The sequence below is a fragment of the Melanostigma gelatinosum genome (assembly GCF_949748355.1).
Source record: "Melanostigma gelatinosum genome assembly, chromosome: 21".
Lineage (NCBI taxonomy): Eukaryota > Metazoa > Chordata > Actinopteri > Perciformes > Zoarcidae > Melanostigma > Melanostigma gelatinosum.
Genome location: NC_136654.1, coordinates 14,742,044 through 14,767,897, shown reverse-complemented (window position 1 = coordinate 14,767,897; position 25,854 = coordinate 14,742,044). Strand labels below are relative to the sequence as shown.

General features: G+C 41.9%; 1 protein-coding gene across 3 annotated transcripts in view; it reads left to right on the top strand.

The window, feature by feature from the left end:
• Positions 1-1,354: 1,354 nt before the first annotated feature.
• The window catches only part of LOC306794625 (ankyrin-1-like), a 120,290-nt gene continuing 95,790 nt past the window's right edge, over positions 1,355-25,854 (top strand). For all 3 annotated transcript variants that reach the window (XM_079292746.1, XM_079292747.1, XM_079292745.1), the window contains exon 1: positions 1,355-1,469. In XM_079292746.1, coding sequence (XP_079148872.1) covers positions 1,404-1,469 — 66 coding nt within the window. In that variant the 5' untranslated portion in view covers positions 1,355-1,403. The remainder of the gene's footprint in view (positions 1,470-25,854) is intronic.

The window sequence follows — 25,854 nt, the reverse complement described above, 5'->3', positions numbered from 1 at the left end:
TGCAGCTAAATGCCCAACCCCTACCGTGACCCAGTGGTGGAATGTGACAGTACATTTGCTCAAGTGCTGTACTTAAAGGGATGGTTCACATGTTTTAAGTGGGGTTGTATGAGGTGGTTTTCCACAGTCTTACTGCAGTAGATGGTGATCGGCACGCCCCAGGTTTGGAGAAACAGACCGCGATGTACTGCTGTGGACGGGGGCAGCAGCAAAACACATTTTATTCACGAAAAAAATCAATATCAGTTTAAGTGTACGCTATATTTAGAATATTTTCACAGCTTTACTTTACTGACACATAACGACTGAAGTCGTTATCTTTGCTCTCTTCAAAGCCACGATCGACACGCCATTGACAATAAGTAATTTCACCTCTTAGAACACGGAAGTCGCTGGTCTACCGCTGCCTTGATTGGTTAGTTTGTTTGTGTTATTGTGTGACTTTGGTGTTTTTAAAGAGTTTGAATTTCGAGTTAAATCGAACGTCACATGACAACATCAACAAACTCTCCGATAGAGGCAAATGTAGACCAGCAACGCCTGCGTTCTAAGAGGTAAAATGACCGTTTCTGTTTAAAGGGGTCTGTATTTAGGATACTCTGAAATGACCAATTCTGCATAATGAGTACTTTTACTTTTGGTACTGTAACTACATTATAATGCTAATACTTTTACTACAATAAGATTTTGAATGCAGCACAAACAGCTCTTTGTAGTGAGGAGCTCACTTTTAACAACTATCCTCTAAAACTCAAATTGTTCCTCACAAAGATACAAAGATCTCTCTCTCTCTCTCTCTCTCTCTCTCTCTCTCTCTCTCTCTCTCTCTCTCTCTCTCTCTCTCTCTCTCTCTCTCTCTCTCTCTCTCTCTCTCTCTCTCTCCACAAACAGCCATATTGATTGTTATTAATACTCGAGCCCCCGCAGCTTGTTGCTGCTCTGCTCTCACTTGTGGAGCGTGTGGGAGGAAACCACAGCCACGGACAGGTAGTGGTGAAGTGTGCGGGTTACAGATCAGACAAACGGAGAGAGAGAGAGAGAGAGAGCGAGAGAGAGCATGTGTGTCTCTCCATCGCTACAGCCGGGCAGCCTTCTTGGCTTCCTCTCCTCGTGGACAAAAAGTGTGTGTGTGTGTGTGTGTGTGTGTGTGTGTGTGTGTGTGTGTGTGTGTGTGTGTGTGTGTGTGTGTGAGAAAGTGGGTGTGAGCAGCTGAGTGAGTTGGTCGCTGTGCACGCTGAGAGTGGTCGCCACTCCACTCTTCTCCGTTCATCCATGCTGGATTAAAAACAAGAAAGAAACTCCTTTTTCTGGGAGTCGGACACACGGCTGTTTGGGACACACACACCTACACGCACACACACACATACACACACACACACTCACAGTCTCACACAGATGCTGAGATGAGCGAGGAGGTTAAAGAGAAGTCTACGGGGAAGTCAGCTCATCGCAAGAAGAAAGGAAAGAAGGTAAAAGAATGACTTGTAAACAACACGCTGTGGCTGCTTGAAACAAAAGCATAATTCACCCTCAGTCATTCAGACAGGAAATTATGGCTGTGGGTCATTTTGTTATTTATAAAGTTATTTCATATTTATTTCAAATATGCCTGATTTGATAAAGGACAGGATGATTATTCAGATTAGTCTCCTTTGGGAAGTTGTATATTTGTGGATGTTGTTGATGGAGAGCAGCTCTTTTGTCGTGGTCGATGTCTGCCTTTGTTGAACAGGCGATCTGATGACGGAGCGCTCACATGGTGTAGCAGCTTTTGTTCTTCAGAGATTCAACAAAAAGGGCAGTTTCATCATTCTGAATATAGTAGTTTATGTTACACCGTTCATTGTGTGCAGTTATTAAAGTAACTCATACGAAGGTTTGTGTTGCTGGGTTTACCTCGTTTGTCATGAGCTGTTTTTATATTCAACAATTCTATGTAGCAAGCCTGCTTCTTTGAAAATATTTCCTTCTTTTGTGGTTTTTAAGATGAATACAAATATATATATATATATTTTTTTGCACCAGGAAATGTAGCTGCAGGTGTTTAGCATCTGTTAACCTGTTAAGATGCTGAGTGAGATCAGAGGACAAGACATGAGAAGAGAGATCAGCTGCGTACAGAAAATAGAAATAAAACCATGTGTCTGTATATGAATCGGCAACAAAGAGCGACAGATAAGATTATAGCCGATTGATCAGCTGCTCTGATAACCGTTTACGATCATGGTTCTTTTGTTAGTAACAGCTGTCATAAATCCACGGCAACATCTTGCATCGTTACAACAGGAATGAGCCAATTTGGCAATAATTAGTTGGGATGCTAAAGCGGAAAATGCCTTCTCGGTGCTCGTTAAGTGATTAAAATGGGGTTCCCTGTGCTTAGCAAAGACATCAGGATTCGTAGTTCTACATTAGCGTGATATCTGGCAGTTTTGTATGTTTTGAGCCTCTAAAACACAAGAACCACAAGTAAGAGAATCTGGAAAAGGGTTCTCGGTTCTTGAGGAGGAAACACATTATCTTCGAGGATGGCTCGCTAACTGAACGTCAGCTTTAGCTCTTGAGCTTAGCTCGGTCTACAACGATGAGTTCACAGTTTATTCAAAAGATGCATTCGCTCAATGGAAGTCTTATAACTGTCTTCAAACCACTTCTCTTTAGTGGAGCCGTTTATTATCCAATTATCCAATTAGGCAAAAGTTGATGGTGCAACACAGCTAACGAGTTACGTTATATTTATGTTGCAGCTTAAAAGCCAAAATTCCAAACTATACATTTGATATTCGGTTTCAGTTCTATAGATGCATTTCAATCAAGCCAAAAAAGTATTTGCGTTTGATTGTCTGAAAGCAACATCCAAACTGTGATTGTATATTTCACTGCAGTGATATACTTGTGTATACAGTATGTGTGTATTTCTGCAGTATAGTGCTGCTGTGAAAAAGGCTGCTGACTAAGCACATTTTATCCTACAAGATTCAGCCTTATGTTTAGTCAGCTGTTCTCAATTGTCTCCCTACACACACACACACACACACACACACACACACACACACACACACACACACACACACACACACACACACACACACACACCAGTCTTCACTGTTTATTTAGTGTAACAGGTGCTTTTGACTCGGCGAGCGGACAAAGAAGGCACCGTACAGTGTGTATGATTTAGTACGTCTTCATAATATTGATGATGTCATGATGGAGGGGACGGGGCTCGAAGACTTTATGTCTGAAATTATTCTTTTTCTATTTGAAGAATGAAAATGGACGCTGCAGAGAGGAAAGAGCTGGAGAGAAAGGACCAGAAAAAGTAGAGGAGGAGTCAAAAAAAGGGTGTGGCGAAAGAGATGGACAGTCAGGATGAAGGAAGGAGGGAGATGAGGAAGGAAGAAAGATGGAAATGTAATGTGGAGAGAGAGAGAGAGAGAGAGAGAGAGGGTATGATGAACTCACGATTCTGTTGGTGAGACAGCGTCTCGACTGATGACCGTTGTGTGGATGTGATCCTGCAGAGAAGAGACAGCCGGGGAGGGAGAGGAGAGGAGAGAGAGGGGACAGCAGAAGCACATGAAAAAAGAGAGAAAGTAGACGAAAAGGGTAAGGAAGCAAGGAGGCAGATTAAGGGAAAGGTAGGCAGAGAGTGAAGAGGAGGAATACAGAAGAAGGGAGGCTGTTGAAGGAATGTGTAGACAGGAAAAGTAGAGAGATCGACAAAAAGTAAAAATAAGACGAGAGGAGCGTGTTTGTTTGATGAGAGAAGCGTTGCCTCCTCTCTCCACCTGTTGCTGTGACACATGGTGATGTTGGCATTAGGGTGTGCGGAGTTTTAAAGGGGTATTCCAGCAATTTATGTAAGTTGGTTACTTCCGACAGACAGATTATAAAAAAGGTGGTTAAAATCAAAGCATCAGATATATTGACTTGTATTCCCTGAGATGGGTCAAGCCCCATATTCCTACACCCATCATGCAACTCAAGAATGTATCATCCTTCCTGCCTTGTACACCAATGTTTTTCTCCACAACCTTTTATTTGTAATACAGGCTGCCTGAGGAGCTTTGTTCTGTATTAAACATTTTTATGTATTTCTATCACGAAATACACACTTAATGAGTCGAAGAATCTGGCAAATTTGAATGTTGAACCGGATCCAGATTTTTAAACTTCATTATTGTATTCAAATGATCTTTTTCTTTGTATCTGATATCTGGTTATCATACCCTCTCTCTCGCTCTCTCTCTCTCTCCACATTACATTTCCATCTTTCTTCCTTCCTCACCTCCCTCCTTCCTTCATCCTGACTGTCCATCTCTTTCTCCACACCCTTTTTTTGACTCCTCCTCTACTGTTTCTGGTCCTTTCTCTGGTCCGTGATCGTTCTTGAACAAGCGAGCGAGTTGTGAGTGAAGCGAGCGAGTCAAGCCGTCCTAACCTAACCTGCAAATCAGCTTAAGCTCCTAATGCAGTGGCATTGGCTTGTGCTCCATTCTCGTACAAATATGCATATAAATCTTAGCCGGAGTACTTTGGCGAACACACTCAGAGTGAGCGTACCTCTTATTGAACTGGATGAACTACAGACCAGGAAGATGAAAACAAATTGATATTGGCTGTGTGTGTGTGTCTTGTAACTGAGGGGGTAAACAGAAAGTCAGTGACAGAGGACAACGCTTGTACCGAGAAATACCTCAACAGAGTGTAGAGGTGTACATGGCACCCAAATGCCAAATAATAAAAAAACAACGACTTTATTTCAACAACTGCAGAGTACCTATTTGTGCTGATATTAAGACTCACAATCACTGTAATTTATTATCTCTGAAGTATTACCGTTTTTTCTTCAGTAAGCAGCTCTCTGGCTTCTAATAGTGACGGCTCCGCTTCAATAAAACATCCCATCTGTCAGAGGGAGGTGAGCAGCACATATATGCTCGGCGTGTCAGTGTTTTTGTGCTGTTTTGGTGAGAGAAGTGGACTGTTGCTTATGTAACGTGACTGCCCACGTTCAGTCATTTTCATCCCACACCCTCTCCGATGTCAATACCGTCAATGCTTTCACGAGGCATGAAGTGGAAGCTTCAGCACGCTCGCAATCTGATTTACCCAAAGTGCAGAGTAAGAAAACAGACGGAGTCATTTCAGGTCAATGCAGGTGTTTTACTGCTTTCCCTATAAGCGAGGAAACATCTTTACTGGTTGGTCTTCACACGTAGTTGATCATTTCTTTTTACTCTCTCCAGCTTGGCTCATGTTCTCTCAACAGGAACTATATGCTCAATTTTAGAGTTGATACTTCAGCCCAAAATCTTGTGAGTGTGAAACTCTGACCGTCAATTACATGGATTCCAATAAAGTTTTTACGTCAGCGGTCGACTTCTTAAGCCCCTCCTGCAGCGTAACCCTTTTATCTCACAATATCTTAATTCTCAAACAATATTTTGCAACCACAGTGAGGTGGGAGTTTTGGGTGTGTTATGCAAGTGGCGAAAGCAGAACGTGTCTTTTTTTCACGCTAAACAGTTTGTGAAGTCCGTGTTGTGTGTGTTTTGGTGGCAGTAATATATCCTCTCTATATTCTGAAGGTTTGTACACTTCATTAGCCTGATTTATACAACATTTTACTACTAAAAACATGGCACCATTCAGTGGCTCCTTTTGCCATGTACGGCAGCATCTCAATCTGTTATGATTCTCATTTGGTTCAGTTTTTTATGTTTACCACTCCCTCCCTTAGTTATATGTATGTAGAGAACTGCAGTGCTGCCACTGTCATGCATATGTCTCATAAGCACTCGTGTTCTGAATGGTTCCTTTGCAGAGACGACACATATCGAGATGCACAAATTGAGACATATCTAGCAGGCGTGAAGTTGAACCACATGCTTGTTTGTGCTCTATGATGGAGTATCTCCACTTTGGACTGAGCTTCCTCTCCCCCCTGCGGGTGGTGCTGGCTGGGGTCAGACAGGTTACTCTATACAGGGAGTAATCCCAGCTGGAATGCCCGGTGCACAGCAGTTCATGGGCGTGGAGCTGGCTGCCCTCCTGCACGGTTCACCATTCCCGTTGAGGCGGACATCGCCGGGGAAACCCGATAACTCCTACGAGCCGTTGATGGAGTTTGGCCAGGTTGTACGTATGGGTGCCATATTGCAGGCACTTCTCTGAAAGCAGGAAGTGTTGGCTGTAATGTGAAACATTAACTGATGAGATGCCCGTTCTAAGATTCTGCTGGCTCCCTCAGAAACTCAGTAATGTTAAAGTCAAGTAACACCTCCTGGCACGATGTACACAGGGGAACCATTCAGCAGCCACCAAGGAGGTTTATTAAAAAGTGTTTGTCATTAACACTGGTGGTCACAGAGTTAGCACTAGTGCGAACAAGCTAGTTTTAGCTTATGTAGACATGCATTCTACGCTGTTATCTCACAGTTTACCACCGGTTACAAATCATTTTTGTATGTATTTTGGGCTTCCTCGAGCTGGTAGAGTGAGTAGAGTCAGAGCTCTGTGATATTTGGAGTGTAATTGAGGAAATGTGTCTGTTAAAGGGATCCTGACATGTTTCTTTCAAACTCTGAAAAGACGGCTGTGACTCACAACAACGGGGTGGTCATTCACTCTGAATATCAGGTACCTTTTCAAAAGATCGTTTTGAAGCGTGAAGGACTCCTCTCGGTGTGAAAGGTTACAGTCGATGGAAAAACACACCTCACAAAAGTTAAGGGCTTGATTCAAAAAGCACCAGTCTACACGGTGAGAGCGTACTTTGCAGTTCAGCCTCATGCTGAGTCGACCGAGTGTCCTTGAATCCCAGAAGAAAAGGCCCACAGATGGAACGTAATGCAACCAGTTGATATAGATGAAGGGATGATAAGAAGAAGAACCCAGGAGCCGACTCAGCGTTATTACACACAGCGCCGCAAGTTATTCTAATTCAACATGCAGTGATTTTCGGCCCTCCTACCCTATTTGTTGTCCTGGTGGCGTACAGTATAATGAAGCTGATGATATTCTTTGGAGGGAGAGTTGCTGCCAGCGTGGTTCTTTAGAGACAACATATTGTGTTTTTTGTTTTTGCTGAGGCAGCCGTGGAGCAGAGTGCTGCGCTTGGCTCACTTTCTAACACTTCACAGGAACAGGATGAAGCTCTGTTAGCATGGATTGTTTAATGTACAGCTCTCTCTCTCTCTCTTTACCCCCTATCTCACACACACACACACACACACACACACACACACACACACACACACACACGTAGAGACACAGAGGAGTTCATTGGAGGTGATGAGGTGAACGGGTTGAGAAAGAGGCAGAAACAAAGTGAGATGGTACAACTTGTTGGCCTGGACTCGAGGATTCAGTTCCAAATGTATATTGCTGTGTTTGCCTTGCTCAGCAGTTGACTGAGACCCAGGACTGCAGAGCTTTTCTCTCTGAAGATCGTTGCTTTCAATCAACTCCTAATCCTCAGCAGGAAAAGACATCTGTGCAACATCCATTAGTAATTACATAGATCTTATAATCCCTCTGCGGCCCTTCATCATTCCTGTTCATCTGCAGATTGATACAGATGTCAGTTAACCGTCTGCCATATAATAATGACTTGGCTTCGTTGGTGTCCATTTGAAACTGTGCTGAAAGTATTGCAGCAACACCAACTTAATGAGGATGTAAATGTGTGGGAGGGTTTGGTGGTGTTGGTCAAACACATCGGATATTATATGTGATTATGTTAGTTGTCTTATAGAGCCCAATATCTGTAACCTGTGGTAATATATACTTTATTATTAATATTTTGCAGAAAAAGTTGTTGGCAAACACATTGGAAAAAAGCACATTTACTTTGGTTAGTGAGCAACATTCATTTGAGATGTGTTTTTGTCCACCTGATGAATGTAAGTCCAACCTTTACTCTCTCTTTGCTCTGTTTGGTCTCCAGCAGCCACCAGCTCCTCTCACTGTGTGTGGCTGCTGTTTGGTGTCGGACAGGTAGTGAACAGTGGATGTTTTTTTGGCATTTGCTGAAATCACGAATGCTCTCCTCTTATCTCATTTTCTTGCTCAAAAGTTCATATTTACTACCAGTTGTCTACCTGCTGTGTCAAGTTTGGTCAGTTTTCATAAAGTTTTCATAAATTTCAAGCCAAAAGGTTTCATTCTGCACCGCATATTTCTTTCTTCTTCTAGTTCGTAGCTTTTCTGAATTTTTATATTCTACAGTTCTCTTCCCTTCTTTATGGTCTCTTAATCTTCGTCTCTTCTCTCTCCTCTGTTTCATCCGTCTGCCTCTTTTCTTTGTTTCCTGTCTCTATCTTCCTTGTACGTAGGGAATAATTACACTATATTACTGCTGACATCAGCATGCTGTGTAAGGGCAGGATTTTCTGTTTTACTACAATCGCTCTGCCTTCTGGTGCAAAGTACGGTGATGTAATGGTAATCAACAGTGAGGAGAGAAACTGTTACAACAGTGTATAACACTGGAGAGGTCGTGTGTACAGTGTGAATGCAAAGCATTGCCTGAGTCTGATTTGGTGTGATACAGTTCGCGGTTCACTCGGGGCTAAAAGGGTTGCAGATGTATCTGCTTACAAAGGAGAGGGAAGACCTTCTTCACAGCGGTGAACATATTGAGCTAGTACTCATTTTTACAGCTTATTCCCAGGGCTCATTGCAGTATATTAAAAAACAACCACAAAGCTTAAATTGTGATCTTTATTTGACGCGTGGAGCCGATGTAGCAGGTATAGAAGTAATAAATCCCATCGCTGAGTGAGCTTATTGCTGAGAGAAAGCCTCCTCTAGCGTTACTCTTGTGTCACAGACCGTAGTGAAATGTAAAATGTGCACAAACGGCATATAGCCGGTGAATTAGCTTAATGCTAGAGCGACTGACTAAGCAGCGGCAGTTTCAGAATGAGCCGCGGTTTGCAGAAAAGCTGGTAGAGTGTCAGCGATAGATCACCGTTCAGGACCTACACCAGCAATACAGTCATATAGCTCTACTCACATTCAGTCATGAGTGTACAGCTCCCTCCAGATAAATCCCTGCGTCATGACACGATAACAACAACAAGGCAAATGTATGTTGTTGTTGTTTATTTCTACATTAGATAAGATCGATCTTTATTTATCCTGCGGGAAATTGTTGTGCAGCAGCTGCAGAACAAAGTAGGAACGAGTGAAATATAAAGTGCAAATAAGGTGCAAGTATTAAAATATCAATTAACAGATATCCAACATTCACAAAATGCGGCTGACAGACAAAAAAGCGCAAAACAAATACGAAGGATTTGATTTCAGTCCCTCTTGTAACCGTGCACCGCTTAAATATTCAGTTTAATGGAAGTTTCACTGCGACTTTAAGTTTATGTTCTGCGTGTTTGTATTCTGCATTCTTATTATTATTATTTTTGCGCCTGCGATGTTTCCTTGGCTCTGGCAAAAACCACTTTGAGGGGTGAAAAGGATTCCTGTACGGAGGAAAAACCTCTCACCTAATATGTTAACGTTACCTCGTGGTATAGTTACTATTTGGTTGAACGATGCCGGTGTGACTGGACACGCACACACGCTTTGGTGGGTTGGAAAATTAAGTTTACAAAGAAAAGAAAAGTTGAAGAAGAGAGCAGAAAATTCAGAGCATGATGCATTAATTCTCCCGCGTGTCATCACTAAAGCTTCATGTGCTCATATTGCAGCTGCCTGACCAGTGAACTTGTTTCTCAAGTGGCAGCCGCACTTGAGCCAAAGTTCAAAGCACTGGTTCCCGGCCAAACTGGGCCATTACTCCCACTAAATCAAGACCGTTATGTAATCAATTGAATTCCCCATGTCAATTGAATTCAACAGGGTCTAAAGATACATTTAGATGTAATTGATCAAAGACAATGACCAGATTTTCATTTTTGAGAGTCCTGTTTCTTTAATCGCTTGGTTGATGCACACAGTCCCTGATTGTTTCATGGAGTCAGAAAGCAGATCTGTTGACAGAAAGTGTTGTGTGCTTTACACCGTTGGCCTCTTACCAAACTGTAATGAAGCTTGCCCAGCAGAACAAATTCCACAATCTCCAAAGTGCATTCAAAGCATGCAAAGGGGGGGGGGGGGGTATTCAGAAAATAGACCACCTTCCATTGAAATAAAATGTCAGGAATAGGTTGACAGTCCAACGTACAAAGCCTGGAGTTCATGCTCGGAGCTCGGGTGAAGGCTAAGTGGAGGTGCCAGACGATTAGGCTAATGTGACTCTGTAGCCATGGCAACAGGAGCGTGCATAAGATGATGTAATCGTTTCGGAGGAAACATCCGTCTCTCTTGCCTCGTATTTGTCACTGAACGTCAGTCTTTCCCTCTCTCTCTCTTTCTGTTTCTCTCCCTTGAATGAGTGTTGTTTCTCCACCCATGTTTATTTTTAATCTCTCATTTATGTCTTTTCTTTCTCTTCCTTTGTTCCACGTCCACCATTGCTTCCTCCCTGCTCCTCTTTCTTTTTTAATTTTTTGCTGACAAGTTGATTGCCGCTTGTTTTACTTCCATTACAGTAGCGAGGACAGACGGACAAGGGCAGAAAGATGGACAGTTCGGTCGGTCAGTTATATCAGTCAGACATCTTAACCCTTTAAACCCACACTCCCTGTATTTACACACCCTTAATGGCCACCGTACTACTTGACACAAATTAGGCTGCTATGCTGAAGTGGAACCCTTGCCTTTGTCCAGACCTTTGAATCCGCCATCTGCACCAAGTTGACCGACACATCCGACATAAATGGCAACATTCAAATAATGAAATCAATTAAAAGTTAGCCTGTGATGATAGCCACCAGCAGGCAGCCAGCCCTGGAGGGACGATTATACTGTGAACGTTATTACTTATTAATAAATCACTATTTAAATTGGAACCATAACTTTTATGTTACCATAGTTGATGACCATTTTACAAAAGCAATAGCTCACTTCATTCTGTGACGTGGCAGAACAGATCCCCTTATCTCTGATGTAATCACACCACACCACCGCCTTTAGTGAGCTATTAGTTTAATATCGCATCCCACAGCAGCTGGTTAGCTTAGCTTAGCATGAAGACTGGAAACGGGGGGAAACAGTTAGCTCGACTTTGTCACAGCCTACCAGCACCTCTACAGCACACGGCATGTTTTATTCCTTTCATCTGTACAAAAAACGACAATAAATTGTGAATAACTTTCTCAAAACGTCAAAATATTCCTTTAACAGTGAGTGGAAAGTTTGAACAAACAAAGCAGATATGTTTTCAGCGCAGTGGTTCCCATCATGCTTTGGAGGATGGCACCGAGTTAATCTGCAATGCTGCTCCGCTGTAACGACCACGTGCATGAAAGGCAGAAGATGAAGTAGAAATGATGAACGATGAAGTGAGAGAGGAAGAGGAACAAGTGCTGCAGTGATGTGAGGAGAGGCAGAAGGCAGAGGGGTTTCTGGACCAGAACACTCAGAGTGCTGGCAGGTCGCCTGCTGGAAATACCCAGACTGTTCCTCACACACACTGACACGCACGTCATCATTGTCTGCATGTGTGTGTGTGTGCTGCTCATGAAGGCAGTGTATACTTACAACTAATAGTGCCATCATCAATCATGTCATGGGACAACCTGCTTGTTTAGTGCTGTATGAATAGCAGCCTCAAAACAAACAGAACATCATCACCAAGCATGCCCTCTCGCTCTCTCCTTTACTGTTTCAGTCTATTCGTCTCTGTCACTTAGACACACACACACACACACACACACACACACACACACACACACACACACACACACACACACACACACACACACACCAATATCCAGCATGTAAAATCAGCAAAAAAGTATTGGTTTCATTGCACAAATAGGTGCAAACACAACTTTTTTTTAAGCTGACTATATCCTGTAAAACCCACAACATTAATATTACCACTAATAATAATATTGATGTCAGTGCAGCAACTGTGTCTAAATCTGACCTTCATCCCTTCAACTCACGTTGGTTTGGCGCTCCAGACTTTATACATTTCCTGAGGATGATTTAAAAAAAGAAGAACATGACATGACATCTTTATAGTCATATCACACATTTGTTTCAAGGGACTCTACAATCAAATACGCTGCACCGGCCCAAATATTACGTCGTCTCTTAAGCTTGTGTTAACCACAGACCTTATTTTAGGCATCTAACCAAGAAAATATTCAAAACCTGCATTGATTTCTAGAGACGAGAGAACTGACTGTGCAAAAATACAAATTAATTTTTGGGGTTTTTAGGACTCATTCCAAAGTCTGCATGAAGAGGAGTTTGTAACGGATGGATGGGTCAAACAAACACAGGACTTTCACCCAGACGACCGCTGTTAAGGTCCGCCATTGACTTTTTAAAACTTGCGTTTGTTAACTTATGTCACGTATGTAATGTACTCAACTTACATTATGAAACCCGAGTTACGTTACAAACACATTTCTTTCAACCCAAACCACAATCTTCTCTTAAATAAAGTGCTTTTGTTGCCTTTTAAAACCAAGTCGTCGTTTTAACCACGTGTTCAAAACTGCGAACATTTCACAACTTGTCACCTGTCGCTCTCGAATGTTGATTTATGACGTTCCACACACATGCGCATGCTCATAATCATTTATTAATAAAGGACTTGAATAGCCGAGTTAAAAAGATCATGAGCTGATTTTCTCCTTCTTCATCACCTTCATTTTCCCGTCTCGTTTATCTCTTTCCTCATCACCGGCGCTTCCGTTTTGCTTTCACTTCCCCATTTCTCATTCCTTCCTTTTTTTAACCGACTGCTACTCCTCTATCCGCATCTATCATGGAAAGTTCATGTCTAATTAACCTTTAATAATGTCAGGGAGGGTTGTCATTCCACATGGATTAGACTACAGCTTCAACAGTGTGTGTGTGGATAATTTAGGATTTGTTCCGCAAAGACGACCAGATGAAAGTGTAATGTATCCAGTGTAATTTCACTTGATCCTCAAGGAGGTTTCTTTGAGGTCTCCTCATTACGCTGAGTGATCACTGGGGCGTCTACAGTGCTGTTGAGCCTGAAATATGTGTTGAATGTAATATCGTCTTGTTACGGGGCTAAATATAAGATGTACTGCGTGTACTCTTGTTGTGAGGGGGCTGATCAGACCCAGAAGTTATGAAACTCGCATCATTATTAGATTCAGTGCCCGGGTTGAAATAAACAGCAGCTTTTAGCTTCCATGAGTATTTAAAACATCTTGGGATGAAACTTACCAGAAAAATATCTGTCAACATTTCCCACAGTCGTCGATTTAGATGTCTTGTTTTACAACCAGTCTGCTGTCATACATTACAAAGAAGAGCAACAAATCCTCACATTTGAGTGTCCAGCACATGAAAAATGAATTAAATCAAAATACTAAAACAACAAATGAGTTGCTGCTCACGTGCCATTTATAAATTACTGTATGTTTTGTTGATTGTTTACATACAAAAAGCCTCATCCTGTTTGGAGTTTATGCTGAATATGTCACTTAAATGATCAATCAATTGTACCTTCATATGTTATATTTAAGGCTTTATGTAATTATTATCTTTTCACTTCCTATAATCTCAAATGTCTGAAATAAATATACAGACACAATAAATACATTTTGTCAATTATTGGCAAAGCAGAGTTCTCCCATTCCATAATGAGATCTACCTGTTGCTGTGGAGGGATGTGAAGTGTGAAGGGGGCGTGATGTGGTTGGATATAGGCCCCGGCACGGCGGAGGGATACTCGGGTCGCAGGTGCTATTTGTGGCTCGTGTATCCGGTTGCCTTGGAGACTGCTGGCAGAGCGCCAGCAGGAGACCGAAGTTGACCTCACGCAGACAGACAGACAGGTAGACAGACAGACAGACAGACATTATTGTGATAATTATTAAGTAGCATATGATAAAGTATCACATCTGTATAGTGTGTGCCCAGTAGACCACAGAAAAAAACGTCATCCCATCACACTGCATCTGTTGCATCTGCCTCCATTACGTCATTTGAGAAGCAGGACTTTCTGGTTGGGATGTCATCATTCTGCTTTGACATTTGGGAATGAATCAGCTGTAGTGCCGCTGGAGGACAGAGGGAGGGTGGATGTCTTATTTCCACCATTACAGCGGTCTGGTCTTATGAATTCACCCGCGATGTTGATGGACATTTATCTCTTTTTATGGGCCGTCTGGGCCGGCCACACCCAAACGGCCTCTCGTCCTGCAACACGATCTCCTCCTCCTCCAACCGTCATCCAGCAGCCACTTGAATATCATATAATATAAGAGCACTATGCACTTATATGTTTGCTTATCTAGTTGTTAAGTCCGTTCACAGCATGTCAGATATCTGTGTTCTGCTTGGTCAGTGTTGACGGAGGGAGGGAGGAAGAAATAAAGTGTGTGAGAGCGACAGAGACGACAAGAGACGGAGACACGATCAGACACAACAGAGAGAGAGAGAGAGAGAGAGGCCATGTCACGTCTGAACAATAAGAACACGTTGTGTTAGACATGACGGCTGAGGGAGGGCTGACTGTCTGATTTATTTTTACAAGAGTCGGACGAATACTGTCACGAGGCCAATATCAACATTCATAAAAATGAATAGTATATTGTCTGACAAATACCTGTAATCGTGCAACATGAAAAAGGTTTCTTTAGTGATTAAAAGATGGTGATCAACATAAAACATGCCTTTTATATATAGGGTTGTTTTATTTATATAAACAGATTTAAATGATTGATTTAACTGTAAAAAAATGTACTCCGACATAATTATGTACATACAAAAAAAATCAGCATATGTATTCCTGTCAGATTTTCTCAATTATAAATATGAGTCAGACTGTAGTTCATGTTTCGTTTACTTTTTTTGGCCACTTGGGGGCAGCAGAGGAAGCTGTCAACTTATATTTGATATACAGTAATGTCTCCTTTTTTAGTTATTATGGCAAACTTGTTCGCAAAACAATGTTGACATTAATTTGTGTCAACGTGATGAATGTACGTCCATCGCTCACTCTTCTTTTAGCTCTGGTTTGGTCTCCACCAACTCCCGAGCTGCTCTTTAGCTGCTAAAAGCTCCACTATGTTCATTAGCTAGTTTCTAACGGTGTCTGTCTACTGTTTGTTGCTGAGCAGCTGAAGTTATCACAGCTTTTTCGTTAAAAACAGCTAACTCATGCTGTTGGAAACGAGGTTGATGAGAGCAGTCATTTTGAGTTTCTTTGTAGTTGTTTTGTGTCTTCTTTTCAGTCATGTTGTGTCTCTTTGTGGTTGTTTTGTGTCTATTTGTGGTTGTTTTATGTCTCTTTATAGTTGTTTTGTGTCTCTTTGTGGTTGTTTTATGTCTCTTTGTGGTTGTTTTGTGTTTCTTTGTGGTTGTTTTATGTCTCTTTGTGGTTGTTTTGTGTCTCTTTGTGGTTGTTTTGTGTCTCTTTGTGGTTGTTTTGTGTCTTTTTGTAGTTGTTTTGTGTCTCGTTTTGGTTGTTTTATGTCTCTTTGTGGTTGTTTTGTGTTTCTTTGTGGTTGTTTTATGTCTCTTTGTGGTTGTTTTGTGTCTCTTTGTAGTTGTTTTGTGTCTCTTTGTGGTTGTTTTGTGTCTCTTTGTGGTTGTTTTGTGTCTCTTTGTGGTTGTTTTGTGTCTTTTTGTAGTTGTTTTGTGTCTCTTTTTGGTTGTTTTGTGTCTCTTTGTGGTTGTTTTGTGTCTCTTTGTAGTTGTTTTGTGTCTCTTTGTGGTTGTTTTGTGTCTCTTTGTGGTTGTTTTGTGTCTCTTTGTGGTTGTTTTGTGTCTCTTTGTGGTTGTTTTGTGTCTCTTTGTAGTCATTTTGTGTTTCTTTGTAGTCATTTTGTGTCTCTTTGTGGTTGTTTTGTGTCTCTTTGTGGTTGTTTTGTGTCTCTTTGTGGTTGTTTTGTGTCTTTTTGTAGTTGTTTTGTGTCTCGTTTTGGTTGTTTTATGTCTCTTTGTGGTTGTTTTGTGTTTCTTTGTGGTTGTTTTATGTCTCTTTGTGGTTGTTTTGTGTCTCTTTGTAGTTGTTTTGTGTCTCTTTGTGGTTGTTTTGTGTCTCTTTGTGGTTGTTTTGTGTCTCTTTGTGGTTGTTTTGTGTCTTTTTGTAGTTGTTTTGTGTCTCTTTTTGGTTGTTTTGTGTCTCTTTGTGGTTGTTTTGTGTTTCTTTGTGGTTGTTTTATGTCTCTTTGTGGTTGTTTTGTGTCTCTTTGTAGTTGTTTTGTGTCTCTTTGTGGTTGTTTTGTGTCTCTTTGTGGTTGTTTTGTGTCTCTTTGTGGTTGTTTTGTGTATTTTTGTAGTTGTTTTGTGTCTCGTTTTGGTTGTTTTATGTCTCTTTGTGGTTGTTTTGTGTTTCTTTGTGGTTGTTTTATGTCTCTTTGTGGTTGTTTTGTGTCTCTTTGTAGTTGTTTTGTGTCTCTTTGTGGTTGTTTTGTGTCTCTTTGTGGTTGTTTTGTGTCTCTTTGTGGTTGTTTTGTGTCTTTTTGTAGTTGTTTTGTGTCTCTTTTTGGTTGTTTTGTGTCTCTTTGTGGTTGTTTTGTGTCTCTTTGTAGTTGTTTTGTGTCTCTTTGTGGTTGTTTTGTGTCTCTTTGTGGTTGTTTTGTGTCTCTTTGTGGTTGTTTTGTGTCTCTTTGTAGTCATTTTGTGTTTCTTTGTAGTCATTTTGTGTGTCTTTCTGGTTGTTTTGAGACAAAAGTATGCCAGAGTCAATGTCTCTGTTTTTGTTCATTCCTATATCAGCTGTTCCTGAACATGCCTGTGAAAACGCAGGAGCGCTGCAACAATAGGACGTCTGTGTGTCCTGTTCTCAGTGATAACGGCTCCACAATCGGCAGGTTTACAGGTGTTTGGACAAGATAAGGAACAAATAGAGATTGACATTGACACATATACCGGTAGATAATTCACACCAATGCAGGGAACCACCACACTATTTCATCCCACACTTCATCCTCAAATCTGGTGAAGGAAATCTGCTGATGTCTGATGTTGTATGTCTGAGTGCAGTAAGTTGTGTTGTTTGTACTGTTGCAGAGAAGAGCATCCTGTCTTTATGCTCAATATTCTGTTGGGAGTTGTTATTAAATATTCAGGGTTAAGAAGTCCACCCACGATGTCTTCAGCTTCTAAGTGGAGCTTGGAATCACAACGAAGCCGCATGTTGAGAGGCTCTTTATTGCATGCTAATGATGTTCTTTCCTATTGAATGAGGATATTGTGGTGGGTCATAATGCACGGCAAATGAGATCTGACCAACCGGATGGAAAAGCTGTTTTTAATTTCACTGAGATCCAAACTGTTACCACACAGTACTTACTCAACGAGTCCCTGAAAGTGTAGAAAATCCCATTGAAGTAATTCCATGAGGTTGACTTTAATGGAACATCAGATAATAAGACGCTAATATCCTGATGTTGTAATCGTCCAACACTTGCATTTCCTCTTTGTTTCCAGTGATACTTCCACGATGCAACATACAATATAGAAAAATAACATCCTGTTTCATCTTAATTGTTTTGCTACAATCACAATATACAAACACAACGACCTGACACGCCTTGACAACGTGCAGGATTAGGCTCCGTGAAGCCAAGTTACAAAAAGAAGGATCTGTCTGATTCAAGCCCGGCTTTTAAACAGCCAAGAAAACTGCACATTCATGGTATTAAAACAAAATGTCCAGCACAGAAATGTAAAGAGAAAAGCTTCATCGACTGCTACAGAGCAGGAGATACTGGACATGCTATATGATGAAGAGGGAGATGTTGTAACACAAAAGGACAAAACGTATCCATAATAAGAGATGGCTGCTGGTTGTGTGTCTTGTTCCTGTCTTTAGTGCTCAGCAGAGACTTTATTGAAACAGTTCAGAGCTCTACATTATAAATAAGCACCAACTGCAACACATGCCGAATTTAATTCAGATTAATTTACTGCCGCGGTTGGTGCATAAAAATGTCATCTTCCAGTCTGATTGTTGCAGACAAACCGGAGGTAGATATCAGATTAAAACTAGCCCGGCTGGTTTGTAGGATACATGTTCATGGTTCACTAAAGTGACACCGAATGTCCTCTAAAATAAGCCTCATTTCCTGAAGTAACACCAGCTGAAAAACCTCTTACTGTGATTCTCTGTTCTCTTGGTGCGATGCTGCCTCTAAGTGGTCAGAAAACGAACTGCATGTACTACGTGTACTGAATCAGAAAAAGAGCACAATGTTTAGTAAATAAAAGCCATCACATCTTTAAAGTCATGCACACTGACACAGACTTCAGTATCTCATAATATTGTCTTGTATTGCACTGATTTCAGCTGAGCGGCAGGAAACCTACGTTTACTGTGTGTGCATTACTTTCACTCTCCCTATATTATATTATATTATATTATATTATTAACTACCCAATTATGTACACGCACATAATTTATGTACGTACACATTCATACGTATGTGTGATCATTTGACATGTGCTCTGTAAAGCTGTGCAAGACCTAGATCACCACTAGAGGGAGCCAGACACCAAAGAATACCGTAAACATCAGTGTTTGTGTTTACAAAGTGTTTGTCCCATACAGTACCATGACCTTTATGTTTATTCCCTTGTTTTTCAACATTAGTTTTACCAATATTACTTCATTTTCACTCACTTAAGAAGACTTTAAAGTTGTTAAGCCTCTTTTTTTTGTTGTGGTTTTGTGGTAATTTTGTGTCATTGTTATTATTTTGGCCTTTTTGTAGTTTTGCGTCTGTGGTAGTTTTGCCCTTTTCTGCAGTTGTTTTGTACGTCTTTGTGTTTGTTTTCTGTCTTATTGTAGTCATCTTCTGTATCTTTGTCATCATTTTGAGGCTCTTTGTAGTTGCTTTACTGCTTTGTAGTCATGTTGTGTCTTTGTGGTTGTTTGAGTGTCTTCGGGTTAGGGTGCATGTCAGAGGGGCCCTCCTTCTGGCTTGCATAAACACACTCTCACTCTTTGTTCGCTTCCTCTTGTTGGGTGTTTACTGCCCATCCCTGACCCATTAGTCACAAACAAACACAACCAACTGTCCACATTCGGATTCATGCCGACATACGAGCTAGTGTCTGCGTACGATGTGTGTGTGTGTGTGTGTGAGTGAGATTATGAGTGACTGTGTTCTTACTTGTGTGTTTAAAGCCTCCATCCATCAATGTTGTTTTCCGTGTTTGAGTTTTGACAGGATCATGTTTTTTGTGCAAGTGTAGAGCTACAACAAGTCATTTCTTTAGCATGAACTGATGCTGGATGTTTCTAGCTTCTTCAATGTGAAGGTTTGCAGCTTTTCTCTATTTTGTATCAGTATATATTAAATATCTTTAGGTTTCATAGTGTTGGTCAAACAAAACAAGCCACTTAAAGATTAGTTGCCTTGGATAAAGTTGTGTGACATTTTGTAATGACTCATAATAATACTCGATCATTAAAAATCATCTTAATTCAGGTAGATTAGAAAAGATTTTTTGATTTGATTATGGTTGCAGGTCAAATCTCTGAAAATTGCACAATATTCACGTTTGCATAGATGAAAGGAGCCTCAGTTCTCTGATTGCCCCTCGAGGCCACACTGTGTTCACCCTTCCATAGAGCTGCATTGTTTCTGCTCTGTGGAGCTCTGCAACACACGCTTACCACCACTTGATTAACTGCAGCTTCACAGCTGTGTGCAGGTTGCTGCAGGCAGTAGTTAGCATTAGCTTTGGTTAGAGCAGCAGCAGAGAGACGGGAAGATGAATGAAAGAAAAACGTAACGGAGATGGAAAAAGGATGAAGGAAAAGGAGCAGAGAAATATTGCAGCACTGGCATCTTTGCTGCTGACCCACATCCAGAGCCTGACATTATTCCTGAGTTTCCTGTTTCCACTCGGAGCAGATGCACAGAAGACGAGGGTAATGTCACAAAGACACCACCCGACAGCCAAACTCTTAAAACTTCATCATCATCTTTTGTAAGGCTAGTTTTAAATTCCTGATCCACGTACAGAGAAATCGCCTGCTGTTAATCCCAGTTTCAAGACAGACTTGAGAGCCTTTAACAGATAGTACATTCAAATCATAAGCTGCTCTTATAGATGCAGATAATGAAGGATTGGTTCAATGAATCTCTTTTACATTTAAATCACTCTCTTACTGGTGATTTATTATGCTGCAGTAACTGACCTGGGATCAGCTTCAGATGTAGGTGTGCGGGAACATTTCCCTTTGATTATGTCGTGTTTTTAAGTTTGTTGCACGTGTCACAATAAACTGAGCTCATCTAAATTGCTTTTTTTAAGACTAGAGCTGAGTTTATACGACGACCAAAACAATCTTTTGCAATACCTTACTTCAAAGGAAAATAAACAAGTTTCTTCACAGAAGCCTTTGTCATTGAACAACGATCAGAGTCTGCAGACACGCTCGTGTAGTTCGACACAGTCGGGCTTTGAGCTGATGCTGCGTTCCAGACAGCTCGGAGGTCTGAAGCTTCCCTGCAGATGCTGCAGTCAGTGGCATTCAGGGCCGCTCCAAGTGTTCATTCGCTCTCTGGCTCACAATCAGAGGGAAATATCTGGGGCACAAGCTGTAGAGCAGCTTGGCTGTTACGCTTAAAGATTACTACAACATATAAAACACAAACATTGCCACTTTTCCGGTGATATTATCATCCTCGGGCATACAGTAAAGAAAATATGTCACATCCTACAAGCGATTTTTAGGCTCCAAACTGTGGTTACTTAACGTAATATCAGAGTAGAAATGCTGATTGTTTGTACAGAGACATCCTCTCCTCTTTGTTATTGTCATCTTTTGGGTGGGACCTCCATTTTCCAAGTAGCCAATGACAGCTCTCGCTCATCCCAGACAGCCAATAGGAGGCCTTCTCTGCTGTCACATGTCCCTGTCACAATCCTATCCCCTCTCCCATGTTGTTAATATTCAAAGGCTGCAGTCCACCGACATGAGCTCATACCAGCACACACACACACTCACACACACAATGAGACGTTACACGCGTGCAGCGATGCATTGATCACCGTCCTGAACACACTGACTGCGAGCTGTGAATGACATCGAGGAAAACATTACAGACCTTCTAAGAACGTCTTGGTGTTTCTAACTGTTTGCAGGTTTGAGTTCACGAGGCTTTGATGCAAAATCCTTTTCGTCGCCTCAAGCAACTCTGAATTTCTTCGCTTCTCATTAATTTTGAGCTGATGCTTGTTGAAAGTAGCTAATTGCACAGAAGTCATACAGGCGTCCCCTCAAGGTACGACTCTCATATCGGAGTGTTTCGATTTATTATGAATAATGCATTACGATCTTAATAATTGATCCATCAGCTCACAGCAGCCTGCGTGTACCTTCCTCCTTTACTTCTGAAACTGAAAAAACGCTTCACCCACAAAATGACCATTTCTATATCAAGCACTCGCCCCATGTTACTTTGAATTCTTGAAGATTTTCTCGCATCCCGTCACTGCAAACGAAGACGACATTGAATTAAGTTAAATGAAGGCATCGTTTAACAACATCCGTTTACAAACTCTCACATAACTGTCTCATTGATACGGATGCTCAGTACTTCCCAAACACATCTTCTGTTCAAGCTCACTGTTTTAAACACTTCGGACTGGTAGTGCAAGACCGTTTATGAGGAAGTGTTTTAAATCTTTTAGCAAAGATGCATGTGTTTGTGAAGTAGTGAGCATAATAACAAATGTAAATAATCACGTTTCGATGGTAACAAATGTATGAATATGTTTGATATATCAGTACATTACATTTTGCTGACTTACTATTTTATGTTTTTTATGGAAAACTCTGATAAAAGTAAATTTAGCTCGGTGCGAGATGGATTTATCACCATGCAGCACTTGTTTTGGGTGGAACAGTTCAAGACAGAGAAGAGGCTGAGTGCAAGACGTTTCATAACAGGAGCATCATGGCTGCACTCTGTGTTATACTCGACACCGTGTGTGTGTGTGTGTGTGTGTGTGTGTGTGTGTGTGTGTGTGTGTGTGTGTGTGTGTGTGTGTGTGTGTGTGCTGTAAGTACCCAGTGTGAAGTATCATCCTCCCTTTTTCTCTCAACCAGCTGGTACTAAGCAGAGGTATTCATCCATCCCCTCCTGCCTCCTCTTTTTTTTTTTCTCCTGCTGTCCCAGCTGCTCTCTCTACCTCTCTCTCTCTGCCTCCTCCTTTCTCACCCTTCCCTCCTCCTCCTCCTCCTCCTCCTCCTCCTCCCCCCCCTCCTATCTCAACCTCCTTTCCATCGTCATTTCCCTCATATGTCCCGGCGAGACGTGTGTACATAGAGGATGGCTCAGTGCTCAGGTGCAGGCAGCGAACTCTGGGAACCAGTCTAGAAGGCAGCAGGACTAGTTCATTTACCCAGACGACAGAGCACTCTGCTAGGGTAAGGGGCTGGAGCTTGAGCCTCTTTTTGGACCTCCATCCTTGGAGCTCTAGTGTAACTTTTTTTTTTAATTAAGAAGACAATTCCACCAGACTGCAGAGCGTATATATATTTTGTATTTGCTATAACTGGCACTTGTTTTGCACTTTGCGCCCTGAGAAGTGGAAGCAGCTGCCTTCACAGCGGTGGAGTATGTCTTGTCTCTGCCCTGCTTCAAACTGGACCTCTGCATCTGCACTGTGCTGCTAAGGGGGACAAGGAACAAAAGACTGAAGGGAAATCTCAAAAAAGCATTTCCCTCTCACACACCTGTGAGGGCTTCCTCCTCTGACAAAAGCCCAGCCGAGGATATAGGAGGAACAAAAAGATAATTAGGAGCTGAGAAGAATCGGGCTAAAGAGCAGACTTTGGCTCCGTCCCTCCCTCCCCTCCGCCTTCCCACCTGTGAGGATTAATTGGACCGGAGCAGCATGGCGCACGCCGCCTCGCGCAGCTGAAGAAAAGGGCGGATGAGAACATCAACGCTGTGGAGGATGAGAAGGAGAAGAAGAAGGTGGCGAGGAAGTGTTCCCGCGATTTGAAGAAAAAGGTAGAGGAGGAGGAAAGGAAGGGAAAAAAGAAATTAATGGAGGAAAGAGAGCTGACACGGGGGGGATGCGTGAGACGAGTTGGTCTAGTGGAGTCTCTTTTGTCATTATGCAGCCTCCTCTCACACACACACATTCATGCACATACACACCCAGTGTGATAAGAGAAGGGGGTCCCATTGGGAATACTGGGAAAGGGGGGGGGTGAAAAAGACAGAGAAAGATGGATGAGCAGAGCTCATGGACGGGGAAGAAAAGAAAAGACGAGAGGATTAAGCTATAGCGGGCAGATTGGTATTTTAGGCAGCGGCTTTGCTATTAATATGTGAAAGAGACAGTTCACTTGTTACAAAATATTTCCACTGGCTAAGACAAAAACCCTCTCTCTCATACACACTTTCAATTTGTTTTGCAATAAAAACCTCCTTAAATGTTCAGGTTCACCCTACTTTGATAGGACGCTGTGTGTGTGTGTGTGTGTGTGTGTGTGTGTGTGTGTGTGTGTGTGTGTGTGTGTGTGTGTGTGTGTGTGTGTGTGTGTGTGTGTGTGTGTGTGTGTGTGTGTGTGTGTGTGTGTGTGACTTGTCCTCAGTCACCCCCGCTCCGTTTCCATGTTAACTTTCTTGTATGAAAACATATTTCATTGTGTCAACTCACTTTAAAATCTCACATCGGTTTCATGTCTCCTGCTGATTCATAACAATGTGTGTTTTCTGTATATTCTGATGTGAAAAGGAGCCAAAAAAAAAAATCAGCAGCAGTCACACCCTGCGGTTAGAGGTGGGTTGTTTGTAAGTGCGTGCGTGTGTGTGTGTGCGTACATGCGTCATTGTGCAAGGACAAAGTTAAGACACACACACACACGTGAATGTAAGGTGATCAATAGGTCTGACTTGAAATCGATAATCACTCTCAGTGCAGAGACGGCTTCATTTCGACGAAACATCTCAGCTGAAGTCCATGTTGACGTTCGGTGTTTGAATACCTTTGTTGACCTGCGTGTGGTTATTTGACTAACTGGGATTGGGCCTGTGGTCAAAAATCATTTGCTTGAGTGTGTACATGCTGACATTTGGGCGTGTGTGTGTGTGTTGAGGTGTGTGTGTGTGTGTGTGTGTGTGTGTGTGTGTGTGTGTGTGTGCTGACTAGCCCGAGGCCATTATTAGTCCGGGGTTAGCCACCTGTCACAAAGAGTCAATACCAGTGACCTCATTAGCATCAGGTCAACATGGGCAGAGCAGTGACTTCCCGTGGTTACAGGAAGTCAGGGACATAGTAGTTATAATAATAGTCGTTATAGTTATGACTCTTAGTCGCATGATGTTGTCACTAAGTGCGTTTTATGTGCATTTTCAATTTCCCGAAAAAATAAATCTAAATATGACAAAACGTTTTTATGCTGTGCCGAGGGGGGAAAGGTGGTTTTCAATAAATGCTAATATTGCAGAAAAGTGATAACGGAAACTTGCCGTAGTGAGTAAATCAAGAGTACAGTAGCCTAGAAGGGACAAACCAAACACTGACTCTGGAAAGGGCCCTTTGTGTTTCTACATTAGCTAAAGGCCACCACTAGAGGCCACTAAATCCTACGCACTGGTCCTTTAAGCATCCACTGAAGACATGAAGGTGATGAAGACACTTCCTCAAATTAATACATGAAACAAATCATGAATGATCATATTTCCATACAATTTTCTACATTGTTTTCGCTCTTGTAATGACATCATCTCGTTCCGTCTTTTTCCTCTCTGGCGCTTTAATGCCAGTAGTCGATGGAAACATGCAATAATTTCCTTTTCTTTTCCAGATGTTTTTGAAAATTCATGCCATAACCCTAAACCGAGTAGATCGGACTCTCAACCGTCCCTTCAGTCCTTCAAATTCAACTATAAAATATGGTTTGCTCGTCAATAGCCTCCCAACACTTAGCACGCCCAACCGCCTTTAACAATGTCCTGTTGCTTCAGCCTCTGCTGTCGATAGATAGACGTCATCATTTGTCGGGGGAAATTCGAACCGATGGCGAACAATTCTCCAGTGAGGACAGTCTCCGTCTTTAGTTTGAATATGGCTTCGTGGCTACAGAATATTTGTACTTCACTGTGGATTTTCTCAGAAAACGATGATGGATTTGTAATTAATTCTATTCGTGTATCTGCCGTGGTTTCCACCAGTATTGTAAATTACATTACACAGAAACTTTGACACCAGTATTGATTTTGAAAAGCATCAGGATGGATCGATCCGCTTCAGCATGTTGGAATTGTAATAGATCTACTGCATAGTGACGTCCTTTCATCAAACACTGAGAGGAATTCAAGGCAGAACTCTTTGAATTCTGAGATCGAGGAAGCAGAACAGCAGCGGCCAGAAATGGAGGAGGCAGGTTTGAACTTGAAGCTGAAACTTGAGCCTGTTAATGCAACAGGTGAGGGAAAGGTGTTGCTGTGTGTATAGGGTGACATTAGTGTTTGTAGCATAATGTAACAGGAGGGTATCCGCTATCCTGAGCTCACTCAAGGTAAATCTATAACGCTCTCTGCCAGGAGCCGTTGGCATCACGGCACAAAAAATATCCTCCTCGGATGACATCGCCTCAATTAGTCAGCCTTTATTTTAGTTCCCCCCCACTTCTCTGTGTCTCTTATTAGCTACTGTGACTTGGCTTTTTGTCTCCCTGTCAGACCATGTCGATTAAACACACTATAGACACGAGATGTCTCTCCTTTTATCTTCTGCTTCTCTTTTTGTATGTTGAAGGAAAAACAATTCGGGAAACATTCATATTTGCTTTCTTTACAAGAG